The sequence below is a fragment of the Haliotis rufescens genome, unplaced genomic scaffold (genome assembly GCF_023055435.1).
Source record: "Haliotis rufescens isolate VD_foot unplaced genomic scaffold, xgHalRufe1.0.p SCAF_89, whole genome shotgun sequence".
NCBI classification, from domain to species: Eukaryota; Metazoa; Mollusca; class Gastropoda; order Lepetellida; family Haliotidae; genus Haliotis; species Haliotis rufescens.
Window position 1 is genome coordinate 1,200,201 of NW_025964382.1, and position 18,112 is coordinate 1,218,312.

Here is an 18,112-nt window from a genome sequence, read left to right on the forward strand (position 1 = left end):
CGGAAGCAATGTTACAAAATACTCCACGAATGCTCGAACCGGAGCATCAAACGTTAGATATATGTCCAGATAGTTTAAACTGACTTCAATTCACCACGCTTAATCTTTTACGATAAATCATATTGGAAGTCGCGAAAGTGGTCGGGTGCGTCACGCTCATGGGGACCCTCTGTCTATCGGTAGATGCTGCATATGGATATAGCTCGGTTATATAATGTCTGCAGTAGCTCTATGCACACTTAATAAAGAACGCAAGGCGAATTGAATGCGTGTGACTATCTTGTTTTGTGTAATAAAGTGTTTCGGAAATGTCTCTCACAATCATGAGATTCCTTCAGTTCTGCCTGGTAAAAGTAAATGACGTCTCGTGATTTTTTTCATAAATGAAATAAGTTATTCCTGTGTGACAGAGGTCACGGTTATCCAATCAAAACGAATGAAACGAGGTCAATCTTGTACGACAAACGTGTGGCGTACGGATTTAGTATCTTACCACCTGTATCTTCACAACGTGGGATTGGGCACGGGTGGCCCAGTCGTCTAAGGCGCCGCGATTCGCTTTGCAGATTTGCGTTCCTTGGGCACGCCAGAAACCTATGATTGTGGGTTCGAATCCCGGTTCGCCCCGATTATGTTTCTAGGTTTGTCAGCACCATACCCGTGCTCGTGGGTTTCACCGAAGTGGTAAACGTCTAAGATCTGCATCACTTCGGAGTAACTGTAATACTGTTAAAAGCGGCGTTAAACCCAACTCTGTGTGTGTGTGTGTGTGTGTGTGTGTGTGTGTGTGTGTGTGTGTGTGTGTGTGTGTGTGTGTGTGTGCGTGTGTGTGCGTGTGCGTGTGCGAATATCCCACTCAGACACAGCATACAACGAGCCGACCAGTCCTTGTCCTTAATGCCGAGGGCCAGGAAGGTGATAATAAATACCATCTTTTAACGTCTTTTGGTATGACGTGGCCGGGGATCTTACCCCTGACCTTCCGCTCTCCGGGCAGACGCTCTCTCATCTGGACCATGGAGTGGGTTCTCAGCAATAACCGATCACTAGAAACTAGACTTTTCTTTATGTGTTATTATCGATAGTTAATAATGTATTTTAATTTGCAGTTATCAACAGTTTCTCTAAATATATAGAATGAGAGTATTTTGTATGTTTTCTTCGCCCAGGTTGGAATTGTTCATGAAATCCGTTGGTCTCATTTTTTCGTTGGCCATTTTCGACCATAGCCAATCCTCAGATGCTGTCACTCAACTTCATCTTGATTTGGATGTTAAAGTTGCATGTTAATAGTATTTATCATAGTAAAAAAAGTAGGGGAATAATGTAATAATTCCAAAATTGTAAGAGATATAAGTTTCTAGTAATAGTTGCACGATGATAATGAACGAACTGGGAATACTGCGGCATACTGCGTAGTCACCCAATGGCGATTTGAGTGGGTCTGTCCAAATCCTCTCGCAACGCCTGACGTTCTACCAGCGTGGTTGGCAGCCTATGACGTTGACGCACACGTCTCCTTATCATGTCCCAGATGTGTCCAATGGGGGAAAGATATCCATGTGATAGATTACTAAATAACTTTGGAAAAACTATTTTGGAAATGTGTTCAATTCTGAACATATATGTTGTGAACGGAAGATTTGGAACTTACTATCAAATCGGTGACTGTACATTTATTGGTCATTTAGTGAGTGAGTTGGGTTTATCGCCGCTTTTAAGAGTATTCCAGTTATATCACGGCGTGTCAGCTTAATGTGGGAGGAAGGCCCGAAGTGATGCAGGTCTCAGATGTTTACCACTTCGGTGAAACCCACGAGCACGGGTATGGTGCTGACAAACCTAGAAACATAATCCGGATTCGAACCCACAATCATAGGTTTCTGGCGTGCCCTCTGCAATCCGAATCGCGGGGCCTTAGACGACTGGGCCACCCGTACCCCCTCGTTGTAAGTGCTTGTGGTATATGTGTTATATGTGAAGAGCCTGTGAATCTGATTTGCACATCTAATTTCAATATATTTAATATCTGCATTTGACTTATTGCCTCATGATATGCACTTTATTGAAAGAGGTTAAAATTCTTAACATGTTTACTTTCGAAACATGTTGAAATGTGTGTGTGTGTGTGTGCGTGCGTGCGTGCGTGCGTGTGTGTGTGTGTAATGGTCAAATGAAACATCTGATGCTAAAGACTTTCTTTAATCTATGTTGGTTGCAAAAACCTAATTGGAAGACACGTGTGGTACTTTTGCACATAAATATTTCCAAACAAATAGACTGAAAAGACAATTCAATGAGATTGCATGTTATTTAAAAACTTCAACAGATACAAGGTATTCCTCCCACTGTCAGCAAGTAACAAGAATCATAACAAGCCTTAAGAGTTATTTCCTTTGAATAACATCGTCTTCCCTTGCACCTGTTGTGAAATTCAGCTTTTTATGGTCCTGCTTCTAACGCTGCATGTGACGTTCTGGCGGTATGGTTTACACTTATGTTATATAACCACAGAACTTTCGCCGTTATCCGATTGAAAAGGAGAACGTATGTTGTCCGAAATCCACTTCTAGCTTGTCATCTCTGTGCGTCCGAGGTCTCAGACCTGCACATAATGACAACAACACTGGGTGAAACAAGAAAACATCATTCTCAAAACTTTTTGAACGTACATCCTATATGAACTACTAGTATCTAACCTGATCTTGGTATATGCACAAATGATACAGCTGTATTGTATTTAGATTAGACTAGTTTAGTTACTCATTACCAAAATATTTGTTCAAGAACGTACCTAGAAATCTTATTCTACTTTCTTCCGAACGTCTGCATGCAGTACATAGAGATTACTGTACGAGAATGTGTGTCATACTGATTTTTCGAAACGAGAGTCAAATCTTTTGTATTTGGAGTGGAGCGAGGGTAATCTATGAATTCTTACACAAGTTTCGTAAAATCAGTTAAACACACATGCGAGTATTATCATTTTTTTATTTCCCATTATTTATTCATTCATAAAAGATTCCTTTTAGAAAAATGCACTGTGTGCCGTTGTACAAAGGAACATTAGAGCAACGACTGTCGTAGGTCTATGTTAGGATTTGGGAGTTACGATCACTTTAGTGCTGAGATCTTAGAAAACAATTCCAGCTATGATGTTGTTTCTAGTGTCACGTCATCGTCTGACCTTACGTGACAATAAGATTCCAATGACGTCAACAATGACGTCAGCATCACGTTAGCAATACAATGGTGCGCGTGAAGTGATATTTGGGCTAGTGCGCATATTAGTGCACGTAGTGCATTTTATGCATTTTATGAACTCGTATATATCTAATCTTATGGATAATACAATACAGTATGCCTTTAATGCCCCACGCTTGTTATAAGAGCCAACTACACAGGATCGGGGGACCATGTTTGTCTGTACGATGCATACAGTAAACTACGGTTATAACGAACACGCTTATAACGAACTGACCGATATAACGAACTTACTGTTTTGGTCCCGACTATTTGCTGTAGTTATGCTGTATATATGCTTATAGCGAACTACGGTTATAACGAGCTAAAATTAGTAGTCCCTTTGAGTTCGTTATAACCGTACTTTACTGTACTTCCAAAAGTTCTAATAACATTCAAGGCCTCGGTGGAGCATTATTTTTTTATGTTATGGTAGAAATGCTGAGGAAATTTCCAAATATGACCAAACAGTGACAAAACTCCTGTCTGATGCAGTAAAGTAGTTTGACTTCTAACATATGTTCTTTTCCTTTTCAGGTGAAAAAATGACTTGTCTTTGCATGAATTTCCCATACATATTTACTACGGGCGACTTTTCGTCTACGAGCTGAAGCTACCAATTATGTTGCATGAAGGTCTCATGACTGTGGGCTCTGCTGTCATATCGTCAAAGGACCGCCTCCGTGGTCTAATGGTAGAGCGTCCGCCCGGAGAGCGGAAGGTCCAGGGTTCCATCACCAGCCGCGTCATAGCAAAAGACGTTAAAAGATGGTACTTGTTGTTACCCCGTCTAGCGCTCGGCATTAAGGGGCTAAAACAAGGACTTGTCGGCTCGGAGTTAGTAGACTGTGTCTGAGTGGGGCATTCATGTTAAACTGCGGCATGGTATCTCAGTGTGCTAGCACTATAAATCGGCATCAGTCCGGACTAGTACAAGCAGCCACACGCCAAACATACACGTGCATGCACGTCGCTATATAAGTGCAATAATCTTGGACGCGACGTTAGACCCCATTTCACCTCACCTCACCTCATATCGTCAAAGAAGAGGGTGACATGGGACTGTCACATTAACTGAAATAATCTCGTGCTCACACTAAATGTGTTTCATATGTGGTGGTGACACAAATTGGGATAAATAGGTCAATGGAAAAGTACTCCTCAACAGTTCCATAAACTGGAATCGGCACGTGTCATTACTGGTTTGCCTGGTCCAAAACTCATTAATCAACAATCCACAATCCACAGCCGCACTATTGCTCACTGTGGAGAAACACAACATTCACTGACCACTCTTACTAAGTGATCCAATCAAAATTGACCTGATCTCATTTTTTAATTTAAAATTTTGACGACTAATGAAGGATCTTGACTTTTAGGAAAAGGTGTGTGTGACATTTTCATGAATGTTTCATGTTTAACATACGGATGATAGAATTGGTGGCTTATTTCACTGTTTTATATAATATTTATTGTTTATTGCTAAAGATAAGCGACATCGCACGAGAGGCCTTCGTGGCTATTGATCCTGATTGCCAACAGTACGTGTCTCAAGATCCAAGCAGCTCTTTCTACGAGGGGGCACGGGTGGCCCAGTCGTCTAAAGCGCCGCGATTCGCTGTGCAGGGTTGCGTCCCTTGGGCACGCCAGAAACCTATGATTGTGGGTTCGAATCCCGGTTAGCCCCGATTATGTTTCTTGGTTTGTCAGCACCATACCCGTGCTCGTGGGTTTCACCGAAGTGGTAAACGTCTGAGACCTGCATCACTTCGGGCTTTCCTCTCACATTAAGCTGAGACGCCGTGATATAACTGGAATATTGTTAAAAGCGGCGTAAAACCCAACTCACTCACTCACTCACTCTTTCTACGAAGATTTCAAAGAGCATCATCCGACTCTTGTTCAACATTCAAGGCATCAGCATAACTTTCAAAAGGATTTATGGTAGACATGTGGAGGACGCCAAATGTGACGCTTCAGTAACATAAAATAGGCTGGTTGGTTGGTTGGTTGGTTTGTTGGTTAACGCAGCACTCAGCAATATTCCAGCTATATGACGGCGGTCTGTAAATAATCGAGTCTGGACCGGACAATCCAGTGATTAAAATCATGAGCATCGATCCACCCAATCGGGATCGATGACATGCATCAACCAAGTCAGCGAGCCTGACCACCCGATCCCGGTTTTCAACAGTTGACTTGTCTTTGCATGTGATGACACTCACCGAGTCACCGAGTCGTACCACCCGATCTATTAACAGTCATCCTTGTGAGTCATTAGTACATTATACCACAACATGGAACTGAGGGATGTCAATGTAATAGAACGTTAACTTTGAATCATAATTTACGACGTAATTATTCAATCAGTGACGTGCAAAATGTCCTTTGTAACATTAAAGTACAGTACAGTGTAAACTAGCCTTTGTCGTTTAGCTTCAACTGCGCCAAGGTTCTATTCATTACAATAATTGTTTCAAACAACTGAAACGGGAAGACCTTATACGTTATAGTCGGCTTTCGAGTAATTGGCTCATTACTTGGCTTGTACAAACTGAAAACGAGGGTAAAACGAGTTTGACTCACTGGTCTAATTCAGTTGGTCCTGACATCCGAGGACTAGATGATGAGTGTGGTTGAGTTAATCTCAATGCAAAAATGCGACATACTTTCATCATTTAAGCCTTTTGGCCAATTGTAAATTCAATACAATAAGGGTTTTAAACATATGAGACACAAAGACATGTTACAGGCATTTACACACGGCCAACCTCGTGAAACTCGTGAAAGCTAAAACATCCCTCTGACCACCTGACATCCGAAGATTATATGATTAGTGAGGTTGAGTTAATCTCAAGGCAAAAATGCGACATACTTTCATCAGTTCGTGGCGGAGGGAGAAATGTGGTTTCATGTTGATGAGGAGGTTGGGAATCTCCGTCACCTGTAAAGCAAAGTAACAAAGTGTAACAACAAAGACTCTTTCATGTGTGGATTATCAGAGAGACAGCCTTGCAGGCAATACATTGTTGTAACAGGCTATTGGTATTGTGAAACGATTTAGCCCTGTATAACTTCGGGCATTCCTCTCATATAGAACTGAAATAATGTTACGAGCAGCGTTAAAGTCAACTCACTCATTTACTCACTGTTGCAAAACAGTGTACTACCCTGGCATAAAAAAAATCCTTACAAAGGTAATATGTGTTTTTTAACAGAAGGTGTTTATCTAACGCCCGGGTATATTATTAAAAAGAAAATGTTTTAGTCTTTGCCGTTTTTGTGTTGCATACAATATCTCCATATTGGTTTTATTACTACTTATTACTACTACTTAAAAACATTATTTCAGTTGCACAAAAGTATACAGGTTTAATATTGGAGGAAATGATACACAGTATTAGACGTTAATCACTTTGATAGTGTGAGTGAGTGAGTTGGGTTTAACGCCGCTTTTAACAGTATTCTAGTTATATCGCGGCGTGTCAGCTTAATGTGGGAGGAAAGCCCGAAGTGATGCAGGTCTCAGAAGTTTACCACTTCGGTGAAACCCACGAGCACGGGTATGGTGCTGACAAACCTAGAAACATAATTGGGGCTAACCGGGATTTATCACTTTGATAAAAAACATGAGCATGCTTGACGTGCTACTGTTATCTCTGGATCGATGCTTCAGTCAACAATGTGCTACCGGATCACATGGAGTTGAGGTATATGTACTACTCAATGGTTTGCATGTCCTTGTTGTGATCATTTTGATCCAGGACATTTGTCACTGACACTATAACACATTAAACCTCTAAATGTTTGCACCTCTTGGTCCGCTAATTTTGCTTTTAATGCCAAAAATGTCCGTTTTGCGTTTCTTTCTTTTTTGAATATATATACTCAACAACAAAAGTTACTGTGACACCAATGTTTTAGTGTATTCTTCAAACAAGTAAACATAGGTTTTCAATATTATAGTACATGTATAAAATCAAGTCACAAAAACGCAACTTATACAGAAAAGCATGCATTCCATGCAAAAGTGGACTTTCATGCAAGCCCCATGCATTTCACTACCCAAGAATGGGTATTAAAACCTGTGCATTAACGAGATTCCATATGCACTCAACATTACGAAATGCCACGCTTGTCCGAAAATGAGCGTCTGCGAGCCATTGGTATGCTTGAAGCAGGATCGAGTCAACGTGATGTTGCAAGACAATTTAACGTCCACAAAAACACCATTTAGTGTTTATGGCAACGTTGGCAACAGACGAATGCAGTCGGACACCATCCTCGGAGTGGCAGGCCACGCGTAACCAATAATCGACAAGACGACTGGATTCGAACAACACACGATTCCAGCCAGCAACAGTGACTGCAAGATGCACCCCTGGCCTTCGACGAATATCTTCACAAACCGCACGTCGTCTCCTCAGATGTGCAGGGATTGTCCTCAGAAGACCAACCAGACGTCCCATTTTGACAGGAAACCACCGTCAAGCACTTCTTCAGTGGTGCAGACAGGGCCTACCCTGGACGGCCATGCAGTGGGGACAAGTTCTATTCACTGACGAGTCTCGTTTTCACCTCAGCCACAGCGATGGACGGATTCGAGTGTACCGACGTCGAGGTGAACGTTACGTCAATCATTGTGTCATGGAAGAAGATCGGTTCGGGGGCGGCAACGTTATGGTATGGGGTGGGATTACAGCAAGACAGAGGACCCGTTTGATAGTGGTAGAGGGAAATCTCAATGGACAGCGCTATCGCGACGAGATCATCGGCCCTGTTGTTCTACCGTTTTTATGTCGTCATGACCCAGGCATTACCTTTCAACATGAGAACGGCGCGGCGTCACATTGCTCGACTTGTTCAGGATTCTCTTCAACAAAACAACGTGAATGTCATCCCCTGGCCGGCTTGCTCCCTGATCTCTCACCAATCGAGCACATGTGGGATGAGATGGATCGGCGCCTTCGACGTCAACCACGTGTTCCACAGACACTCCAGGAACTTCGAAACATGCTCCAGCAGATACGGACAGATATCCCACAGGACTTTGTGCGATGCCTCGTCCATTCCATGAGACGAAGATATGTTTCTTGCATCGCAACCAGAGGTGGACACACACGCTATTGATTTGTAAATTGACATTTCGGCATGTTCATGGTTTTTTTTAATGAAATCACACATTTTCTGAAGTCAGTATTGCAAATTATACCATTTGAACACTTACAGGAGTCTTTTATCTGTTGCAAACCGAAATTGTTTCAGATTTGGTAAAAAACATAACTTTGCATTGAATTTTTTTCAATGTCACAGGAACTTTTGTTGTTCAGTATATATAAAACAGAATTACTCATTTCAAGATATGGAGAAAATGTACATAACAGGGTGATTCATTTCAAGAGTAAAGATACTCTGGTATCTTTATATAACAGAGTCATTAGTAGTCATAATCGTACAATTGACTACACAAGTGTTACAACTTTTTTCTTTTTTTTTTGAAAGTGTGGCATCAAAAAAGCTCTCTAAAATGTGATGTGAACTATGAAGCACAATAGGTTGTTTTTTTCTTTTGATGCATGGGTATGCGAGTGTGTTGTTATCGTTACTGGTAAAGGGCTACACTGATTTCCATATTGGATCATGACACAGAGAAAATGACCTGGGTTCAACGCTGACTTAATACAATGAGGATTGCTGATGTTTACGGAATTTCCAAATTGAAACGCAAAGGTTATCCCTGAAACCGGTTTCAACAGAAGTCAATTGTGAAATCAGTAAATGAACACTTAAGATCAAGGAATCAGGAACACACACTGTTTCAGGTTTCCAATAAAAACGGCAATATAATGGGTCAAGTCAGTGTCGGGAGCAATAAGTGCCATGTCCTAGAATTATTGTAAGTGCATCTTAAATCTTTGGAATATAGTCCCCGTTGAATGTCTTGAAAGAGGCCTACATGTATCTACGTTCTTGAATTCAAAAAAAGCGTTGATAGCTGGCAAAACGTTGGTGATTCCAAAAAGGTGTCCACAACACTTGACAAGAAGATAAGAAACAAGTCAGGTCGGAAAAGGCCTCCAAGTATCCTTTATACAATAATTATATCGACTTGGATTGAACTATCCTTTCTTTGAAATGTGAGGTATCATTGAACTCAAAGCCTTTACTTTGTTAACAGTTGGTCTTTAAAACACAGATGTTTGATGATTGATATGACAACACACACACATGGGAAGTGGTGGTTGAACGGGTCACGAAACTTCCACTTGGTTTGCAGGAAGCACAAGGTCCCTGGAAAAAGACTGTCATACATTTTCGACTTGGTTTCAGGGGCATTATGCCGTTATCACTCAAGGAATGAATGAATGAGTACATATTACTTTACGTCGAATTATCAATTTTCAACCTCTTCGCGACTAGACAACGAGAATATGACTCAGGAAATATTGTTTCGGATGGTGTAAAGTGAACTATAGATTACCGATAGGCATATTTCAATATTTTAATTATAGAATATTTTTTTTATTTAATAATTTACTAAATTTGCTGATAATTGCCAGCAGGTACAGGGATGGTGGAAATCTTGCTAGGGTATCATCAAAGTAGCAGAAACACCCCTTGGTCTCTAGTAGGGTGATCTACCTTCAGCTGGCGATCTATAGCCAGCCGTTGTTATGTATTGCGATATGTTTGATTGTTACATACTAGTTTTAAAAAATGATAAATGATATTTCAATATTTTACTATCCTTATTTGACAGGTTTTTATGTAGTATAAATATGTTTATTGTTGATATACATGTATAATATTACCCACTCACCTTTATCATAGTAACGCGTCACACAAAGAGAATCCGACTCGTAATTTTGAAAAAAAAGTGTGAAAAGCGAGCAGATGTAAGTATTCAACCTTATATATAAACCGATGGCATTAAGGCGTAGTGACAAAGATAAGCCCAAACTGAAGTTAAAATATAAAATAAACCAAGCTAAAGTATTAAGGCTTTAAGTAAACAAGTACATGTTGAAGCCACACAGCGTCACATACGTCTTATATGTGAACAGTTACGTCACTAGGTTCTGTCTTCACTGCTGGACAAAGACTCCGGCCTTTGATCGTGCATCAGGAACTGACAGTAGAAAAAGCTGATCTTCGACTTGCGACAGACTTCTAGCATATGAACTTGTGGCTGAGTGATTAAGAGTCGACTTCTGCCTTAGCAGAGTATATAGGTAGGACGCGTACATGTGTTAAATACAATAAAGGCCCAAGTGACTGTCAATTCATCGCCTAAAAGGTAACTAAAATCTGAATGAAATTAAACGTTTAATACACAAACACCATAAAATACATGGGTTTGATCTGAACGTCATCAGCCATTTGTGTGCTACTAGCATGTATTGTCTCGCCATGACTGCTGAAACTGTCATGCAAACAAAGGTGTATATATTTTAAACCACATATAACTTTCACAACTGTTTCACAATCCTCTTACAAACCTACAAATTCCCTTTCACCTCTTACGTAAACGCATTCAGGGATGACTAAATCTGAGGCATATCTACAAATATAATAGAACATTTAATCATTACTCTGTCACCTGTAAAGCAAAGTAACAATGTTCCAAGGAAAGTGTATCATAGTGTCAAAATCTAAGGCATGTCGACAAGGCATGTGTGTGTGTGCGAAACGAGTTTGTCCACCCGGTCCAATTAATTTAGTCTCCTATCATACAAGGAATATGTAATCAGTGTACTTGAGTTAATCTCCATGCAAAAATGAAACATACTTTCAACAGTTCGTGGTGGAGGAAGCGATGTTGTTTCATGTTGATGAGGACGTTCAGAGTCTCCACCTGTAAAATAGAAAGTGTAACAATCAAGATTCACACATGTTAAGAAAATAATCGGGACAAAACGTTTTGCAGGGTGGAGGAACAGATGACAGACTCGTCTGAGCCCCCACAATTCGCTGTGCAGAGTTGCCTTTTCATAACAGTCAAATAGTTATTGTGAAACAGTGCACTAACCTTGCTTCGAGCAAGTCTTTCAAAAGTTAAAATTAAGAGGGAGCAGAACTTTTTTTCGGAGCATTGGTATATTATTGAAAAGAATACGCTTTAGTCTTTGCAGTTTATGTAATGCATACAATAACAACGACAAAATCATTGCGACGTCATTTTATGATGAGGCATTGATAGCGTTTTTGAATGAAACAATACATACAACGATTACACGATTCTGGACAGGTTCTGAACATGAATGAGAACATGCTTTGTCCCACATAGCAGTATCCCTTCTCGGCATAGCTTGGGCATAGTTTTAACTTGTCCTTACACGGTGGGCCTGGAAGTAAATGAATATACAAGCAACACACCAGCCGATGATCTTTATCAATTATGGCACAGGAGACAGTTGGAGTTGTAGTTAACGTGCAGTATTATATATTATATTTTGGAACATGACATGAAGGTTTATGTAGATTTGAAACTTTTGGAGATAGAACACCAAAGTTGAATGATGTGGAGATTAAACATTTCCAATCTCAGTTTTGTCAGAAGCCATCCATTTGTGGCTACGTTTCAAGGACTTTCTAGAGGGACCATATCGTTTGTTTCCTGACGTTTTATCTCTTGGTTTCATATGCTCTTGGCAAAGACAGTCTTGTGTAAATAAAGAACCATTGACCAGACAAACCAGTTTTGGAAGACAGGACCAATGATGCACACTGACACGAAAGCGACAATGACCAACCGATCCAGTTGGGATGAGGGATAAATATAGTGGATCATCAAAACAATACTCACACACATTACAAGTTCGTTGACATTGCCTTAACATGAAGGAGTACATGTAATTCTCCTTTGCACAGAACCCTTTCTTTGCATGTGCTTGACATCTGTTTGAGTCGTCCTTACAATGTGGGTCTGGAAGTAAATAGTAATAACCTCTGTACCACGCTTATCGTGTCGACCTGTAGTCATTGTGTTTTCATCATTTGATGTAAAACGTATTTCATGACAAAAACTGTAATATATACACATGATTTAAAGTCTGATCTGTATTGTGCATTGTAGGTTTAGTCGCCTTTAGCACAATACAATCAATAATGCATTTTGGTATAAAGGCATCAGACCAACATCCAAGTCAATACCATATTTGTTTTATATGGACGCAACATCATATGAGGTTATCTGTTACAGACATGTGTATGACTCTGTTACGACAGTACCTGAGACACTGATATTTCTTCTTTTTAATAATCTCGGAAAAGGATGTTTGAGCACATACTATTACAGGGTTTCACTTACAAAACTTTTTAATGGCTTGTTTATTTGATCAAGGGAAATGCTTTTGAAAAAGTTCCAAGCCAGCAAACAAATATGGCATGTGTTTTTTATTTGCAAAAACTAACCATTATTCGTGAGATATTACTTCCATATATACTATTTATGTATATATGGATTTATGTCAAGTATATCGCAACACAAAATTGACCATCCTTTGGACATTGCGTGAGCAAAGATGGTGGGTAAAGTGTTGGCAACTTAGTTTTGTTTTGGTTTGTTGTTTGTTGTCAGCAATATTCATTCCACATTAAATAATCGCGTCTGGATCAGACAATCCAGTCATCATTCGCCGTCGGGGCATCTTGACACGTCATCAACCAAGTTACCGATTCTGACAACCTGATTCAGTCACCATTACAATTCATTGGTACGTAACAACACCACACAAAACTCAGGGATGTCACTGTTATAGAACCATAGACAATGACAACTTTGCATCGTAATTAATTACATGAGCAGTCACTTAATGACGTATGAAATGCCATATTAAACAGGATAGAACAGCACACTGCAAAGTAGCTTTTATCCGGTTAAGCTTTTTTTCAGTCTATAATTCATTTTGGTATTAAGGCTTTGAGCTAATTTTCGATTCCATATAATAAAGGTCTCAAACGAATGAAACACAAAGACCTCGCACATTAAGCTGAAACGCCCTGATAGCACTGAAATAATGTAAAGAGCGGCGTTAAAGTCAACTCACTCATTTACTCACTATGGCGAAACAGTGTACTACCCTGTCATCAGAATATTCTTACCAAGGGAAAATGTGTATTTTGTACCTGAAGGTGTTTATCTTACGCCCGGGTATATTATTAAAAAGAATATGCTTCACTCTTTGCAGTTTATGTGATGCTTAAAACGATTGGAATGATCTCAAGATTCATTTTGTTACTATCACGAATGATATCACTATAAACACTGTTTGAGTTGCACCAAGGTATGCCAGTGTTTTATTGGACAAAATCAGTTATGCAGACCTCCAATTATGCTTCATACATTAATTACATGAACTTGGATTGAACTATCCTTTCCTTGAAATGTGAGGTATTGAACTCAAAGCATTTACTTCATTAACATGTGGCCCTTAAAACACAGATGTTTGATGATCGATATGATTGAACACACATGGGAAGTGGTGGTTGAACGTTTCCCGAAACTTCCACTTGGTTTGCAGGAAGCACAAGGTCCCTGGAAAAAGACTGTCATACATTTTCCACTTGGTTTGCAGGGGCATTATGCCGTTTAGTTACTACATAAGGAATGAATGAATGAGTGAGTGAATATTACTTTACGTTGAATCATCAATTTTCCACCTATTCGCGACGAGACTACAAGTACATCACTTAATGAATGGTGTAAACGGAACTACAGATTACCGATAAGCATATTTCACTATGTTAATCCCAGAATATTTGTTTGATGTAATTTTGGCTAAATGCTGATAATCGGCAGCAGGTAGAGGGATGGTGGAAGTCCTGCTTTTTAACATAAACATATGATATTCTATTTATATTACTTTCCTTTTTTGACAGGATATTATAAAGTATAAATATGTTTTTTGTTTATGTATAATAATACCCAATCACTTTAGTCATAGTAACGCGTCACACAAAGAGAATCCGACTCGTAATTTTGAAAAAAGTTTCGAAAGCGAGCAGATGTAAGTATCCAAACTTATATATAAACCGATGGCATTAAGGCATAGTGACAAAGATAAGCCCAAACTGAAGTTTAAATATTAAATAAACCAAGCTAAAGCATTAAGGCTTTAAGTAAACAAGTACATGGTGAAGCAACACTGTGTCACATACGTCTTATATGTGAACAGTTAGGTCACTAGGTTCTGTCTTCACTGCTGGACAGTGACTCCGGCTTTTGATCGTGCATCAGGAACCGACGGTAGAAAAAGCTAATCTTCAACTTGAGACAGACTTCCAGCGTATGATGTTGTTGCTAAGTGTTTAAGAGTCGACTTCTGCCTTAGCAGAGTATATTGAGCCGTAAAGTTAAATGGGTAGGACGCGGACATGTGTTAAATACAATAAAGGCCCAAGTGACTATTAATTCATCACCTGAAGGGTAACTAAATTCTGAATGGAATTGAGCGTTTCAGATACAAATACCACAAGATACTTGTGTTTGGTCTGAGCGTCATTACACATGTAACTTGTGAACTTGTGTGCTACTGACATGTATTGTTTCGCCATGAGAACAGAAACTGTTATGCTAACAAAAGTGTATATATTGGAGACCACATGTAACTTTCACAACTGTTTCACAATCATCTTACAAACCTACACATTCTCTTTCACTTCTTACGTAAATGCATTCAGGAATGACTTAAGCTGAGGAATATACACAAATATAATAGAATATTTAATCATTACCCCTGACAATGTTCCAAGGGAAGTGTGTCATTGGGGTGTGTATGACACGGATAACAAAATCTAAGGCATGTCGACAAGGCATGTGTGTGTGTGAAACGAGTTTGTCCATGCGGTCCAGTTAATTTAGTCTCCTATCATACAAGGAGTATGTGATCAGTGTATTTGAGTTAATCTCAATGCAAAAACAAGACATACTTTCGACTGTCTGTGGTGGAGGAAGCGATGTTGTTTCATGTTGATGAGGACGTTCAGAGTCTCCACCTGTAAAATAGAAAGTGTAACAATCAAGACTCACACATGTCAGGAAAATAATCGGGACAAAACATTTTGCAGGTTTAAAGCACAGGAGAACCTGTCGTCTGATCCCCACAATTCCTTGTGCAGAGTTGTTTTTCATGACAATCAAATGGTATTGTGAAACAGTGTACTAACCTGGATTCGAACAATTCTTTCATAGGTAAAATGAAGAAGGAGCAGAACCTTTTTTCTGAGAGTTAGTATTATTATTAAAAAGAATATGCTTTAGTCTTTGCAGTTTATGTAATGCTAACAACAACAGGGAAAATCGAATTCTTTTATCAAAGCTTCAGACAGAAATATTTCAACTACATCAAGGCTGTGTGACAACAAAATTACATTTTATTGAGGTATTGATAGCGTTTTTGAATGAAACAATACTTACAACGATTACACGTTTGTGGACAGGTTCTGAACATGAATGGGAACATGTTATGCCCCATAGAGCAGTATCCCATCTTCGCATAGGTTGGACATATTTTTAACTTGTCCTTACAAGGAGGGCCTGGAAGTAAATCAATATACAGGCTCCAAACCAGCCAATCATCTTTATCAATTATGGCACAGGGGACAGTTTGAGTTGTTGTTATTGTGCAGTATTATGTATTATATATTGGACCATGACATGAAGGTATATGTAGATTTTGAACATTTTAAGATGCAACACCAAAGTTGAATCATGTGGAGATTAAACATTTCCAATCTTTGTCAGAAGCTATCCATTTGTGGCTACGTTTCAAGGACTTTCTAGAATGACCATATCGTTTGCTTCCTGACGTTTTACCTCTTGGTTTCATATCCTCTTGACAAAGACAGACTTGTGTAAATAAAGAACCCTTGACCAGTCAAACCAGTTTTGGAAGACAGGACCAATGATGGCACACTGACAGGAAAGCGACAATGACCACCCGATCCATTTGGGATGAGGGATAAATATAGTGGATCATCAAAACAATACTCACACACATTACAAGTCCGCTGACAGTGTATCGACATGAACGTGCACATAGAACTCTCCTTTGCACAAAACCCTTTCTTTGCATGTGCTTGACATCTGTTTGACTTATCCTTACAATGTGGGTCTGGAAGTAAATAGTAATGCAGCCTACAACTCTCTGTACCACGCTTATCGTGTCGACAAGTCATTGTGTTTTCGTCATTTGATATGAAATATTTTTCATGTCAAAAACTGTATTACATAAACATGGCATACAGTCTGACAAAACATCCAATTCAATACCATATTGGTTTTACATGGACGCAACATCATATGGGGTTATCTGTCACAGACATGTGCATGGCTCTTGTTACGACAGTACCTGAAACACTGATACTTCTACTTTTTGATAACCTCGGGAAAGGATGTTTGAGCACATACTATTACGTGGTTTCACTTACAAAACGTTTTAATGACTTGTATATATGATAAAGGCAATTGCTTTTGAAACATTTCCAAAAAAAGCCAGCAACCAAATACCGTTATTATCGCATGTGGATTTTAGTTGCAAGAACTAACGATCCTCGTGAGATATTACTTCCAAATATACTATTTATGTATATATGGATTTATGTCAAGTATATCCCAACAAGAAATGGACCACCCTTTGGACATTGCAGGATCAAAGATTTTGTGTAAAGTGTTGGCAACTTAGTTTTGTTTTGGTTTGTTGTTTGTTGTCAGCAATATTCATTCCACATTAAATAATTGCGTCTGGATCAGACAATCCAGTCATCATTGGCCGTTGCGGCATCTTGACACGTCATCAACCAAGTTACCGATTCTGTCAACCTGATTGAATCACCATTACAAGTCATTGGTACGTAACAACATCACGCAAAACTCAGGGTATCACTGTTTAGAACCATATACAAGGACAAATTTGAATTGTAATTAATTACATGACCAGTCACTTAATGACGTGTTAAATGCCATATTAACAAGGATAGAACAGCGCACTGCAAAGTAGCTTCTTTTCAGTCTATAATTCATTTTGTTATTAAGGCTTTGTGCTATTTTTCGATTCCATACAATAAAGGTTTCAAAAATATGAAACACAAAGACATGTTCAAACGACCAGTAAGTAAAAACGAGACGTTACTTGGCAAACTCGTACAAGCTAAAACATCCCTCTGACCACATGACATCCGAAGATTATATGATTAATGTAGTTGCGTTCATCGCAAGGCAAAAATGCGACATACTTTCATCAGTTCGTGGCGGAGGGAGAGATGTTGTTTCAAGTTGATGAGGAGGTTGGGAGTTTCCGTCACCTGTAAAGCAAAGTAACAAAGTGTAAGAACAAAGACTCTCTGATGTGTGGATTATCAGAGAGACAGTGTTGCAGGCAATACGTTTTGTAACATTGAAATGGTATTGTGAAAGAACTGAGACCTGCATCACTTCGGGCATTCCTCGCACATTAAGCTGAAACGCCCTGATAGCACTGAAATAATGTAAAGAGCGGCGTTTAACTCAACTCACTCATTTACTCACTATGGCGAAACAGTGTACTACCCTGTCATCAAAATATTCTTACCAAGGGAAAATGTGTATTTTGTACCTGAAGGTGTTTATCTTACGCCCGGGTATATTATTAAAAAGAATATGCTTCACTCTTTGCAGTTTATGTGATGCTTTAAACGGATGCAATGAACTCCAGATTAATTTTGTTACTACCACGAATGATATCACTATAAACACTGTTTGAGTTGCACCAAGGTATGCCAGGTTTTTATTGGAAAAAATCAGTAATGCAGACCTCCAATTATGCTTCATACATTTATTATATAGACTTGGATTGAACTATCCTTTCCTTGAAATTGATTGAACTCAAAT

At 39.3% G+C, this 18,112-nt stretch overlaps 1 protein-coding gene across 1 annotated transcript in view; it reads right to left on the bottom strand.

Annotated features, from left to right (window-relative positions):
- Positions 1–2,297: 2,297 nt before the first annotated feature.
- LOC124150718 overlaps positions 2,298–18,112 on the bottom strand; it is a 38,079-nt gene continuing 22,264 nt past the window's right edge. Inside the window, exons 17-21 of the mRNA XM_048390298.1 lie at positions 12,050–12,169; positions 11,469–11,588; positions 11,033–11,098; positions 6,119–6,187; positions 2,298–2,605 (exon numbers count right to left, since the gene is read on the bottom strand). Coding sequence (XP_048246255.1) covers positions 2,526–2,605; positions 6,119–6,187; positions 11,033–11,098; positions 11,469–11,588; positions 12,050–12,169 — 455 coding nt within the window. The 3' untranslated portion in view covers positions 2,298–2,525. The remainder of the gene's footprint in view (positions 2,606–6,118; positions 6,188–11,032; positions 11,099–11,468; positions 11,589–12,049; positions 12,170–18,112) is intronic.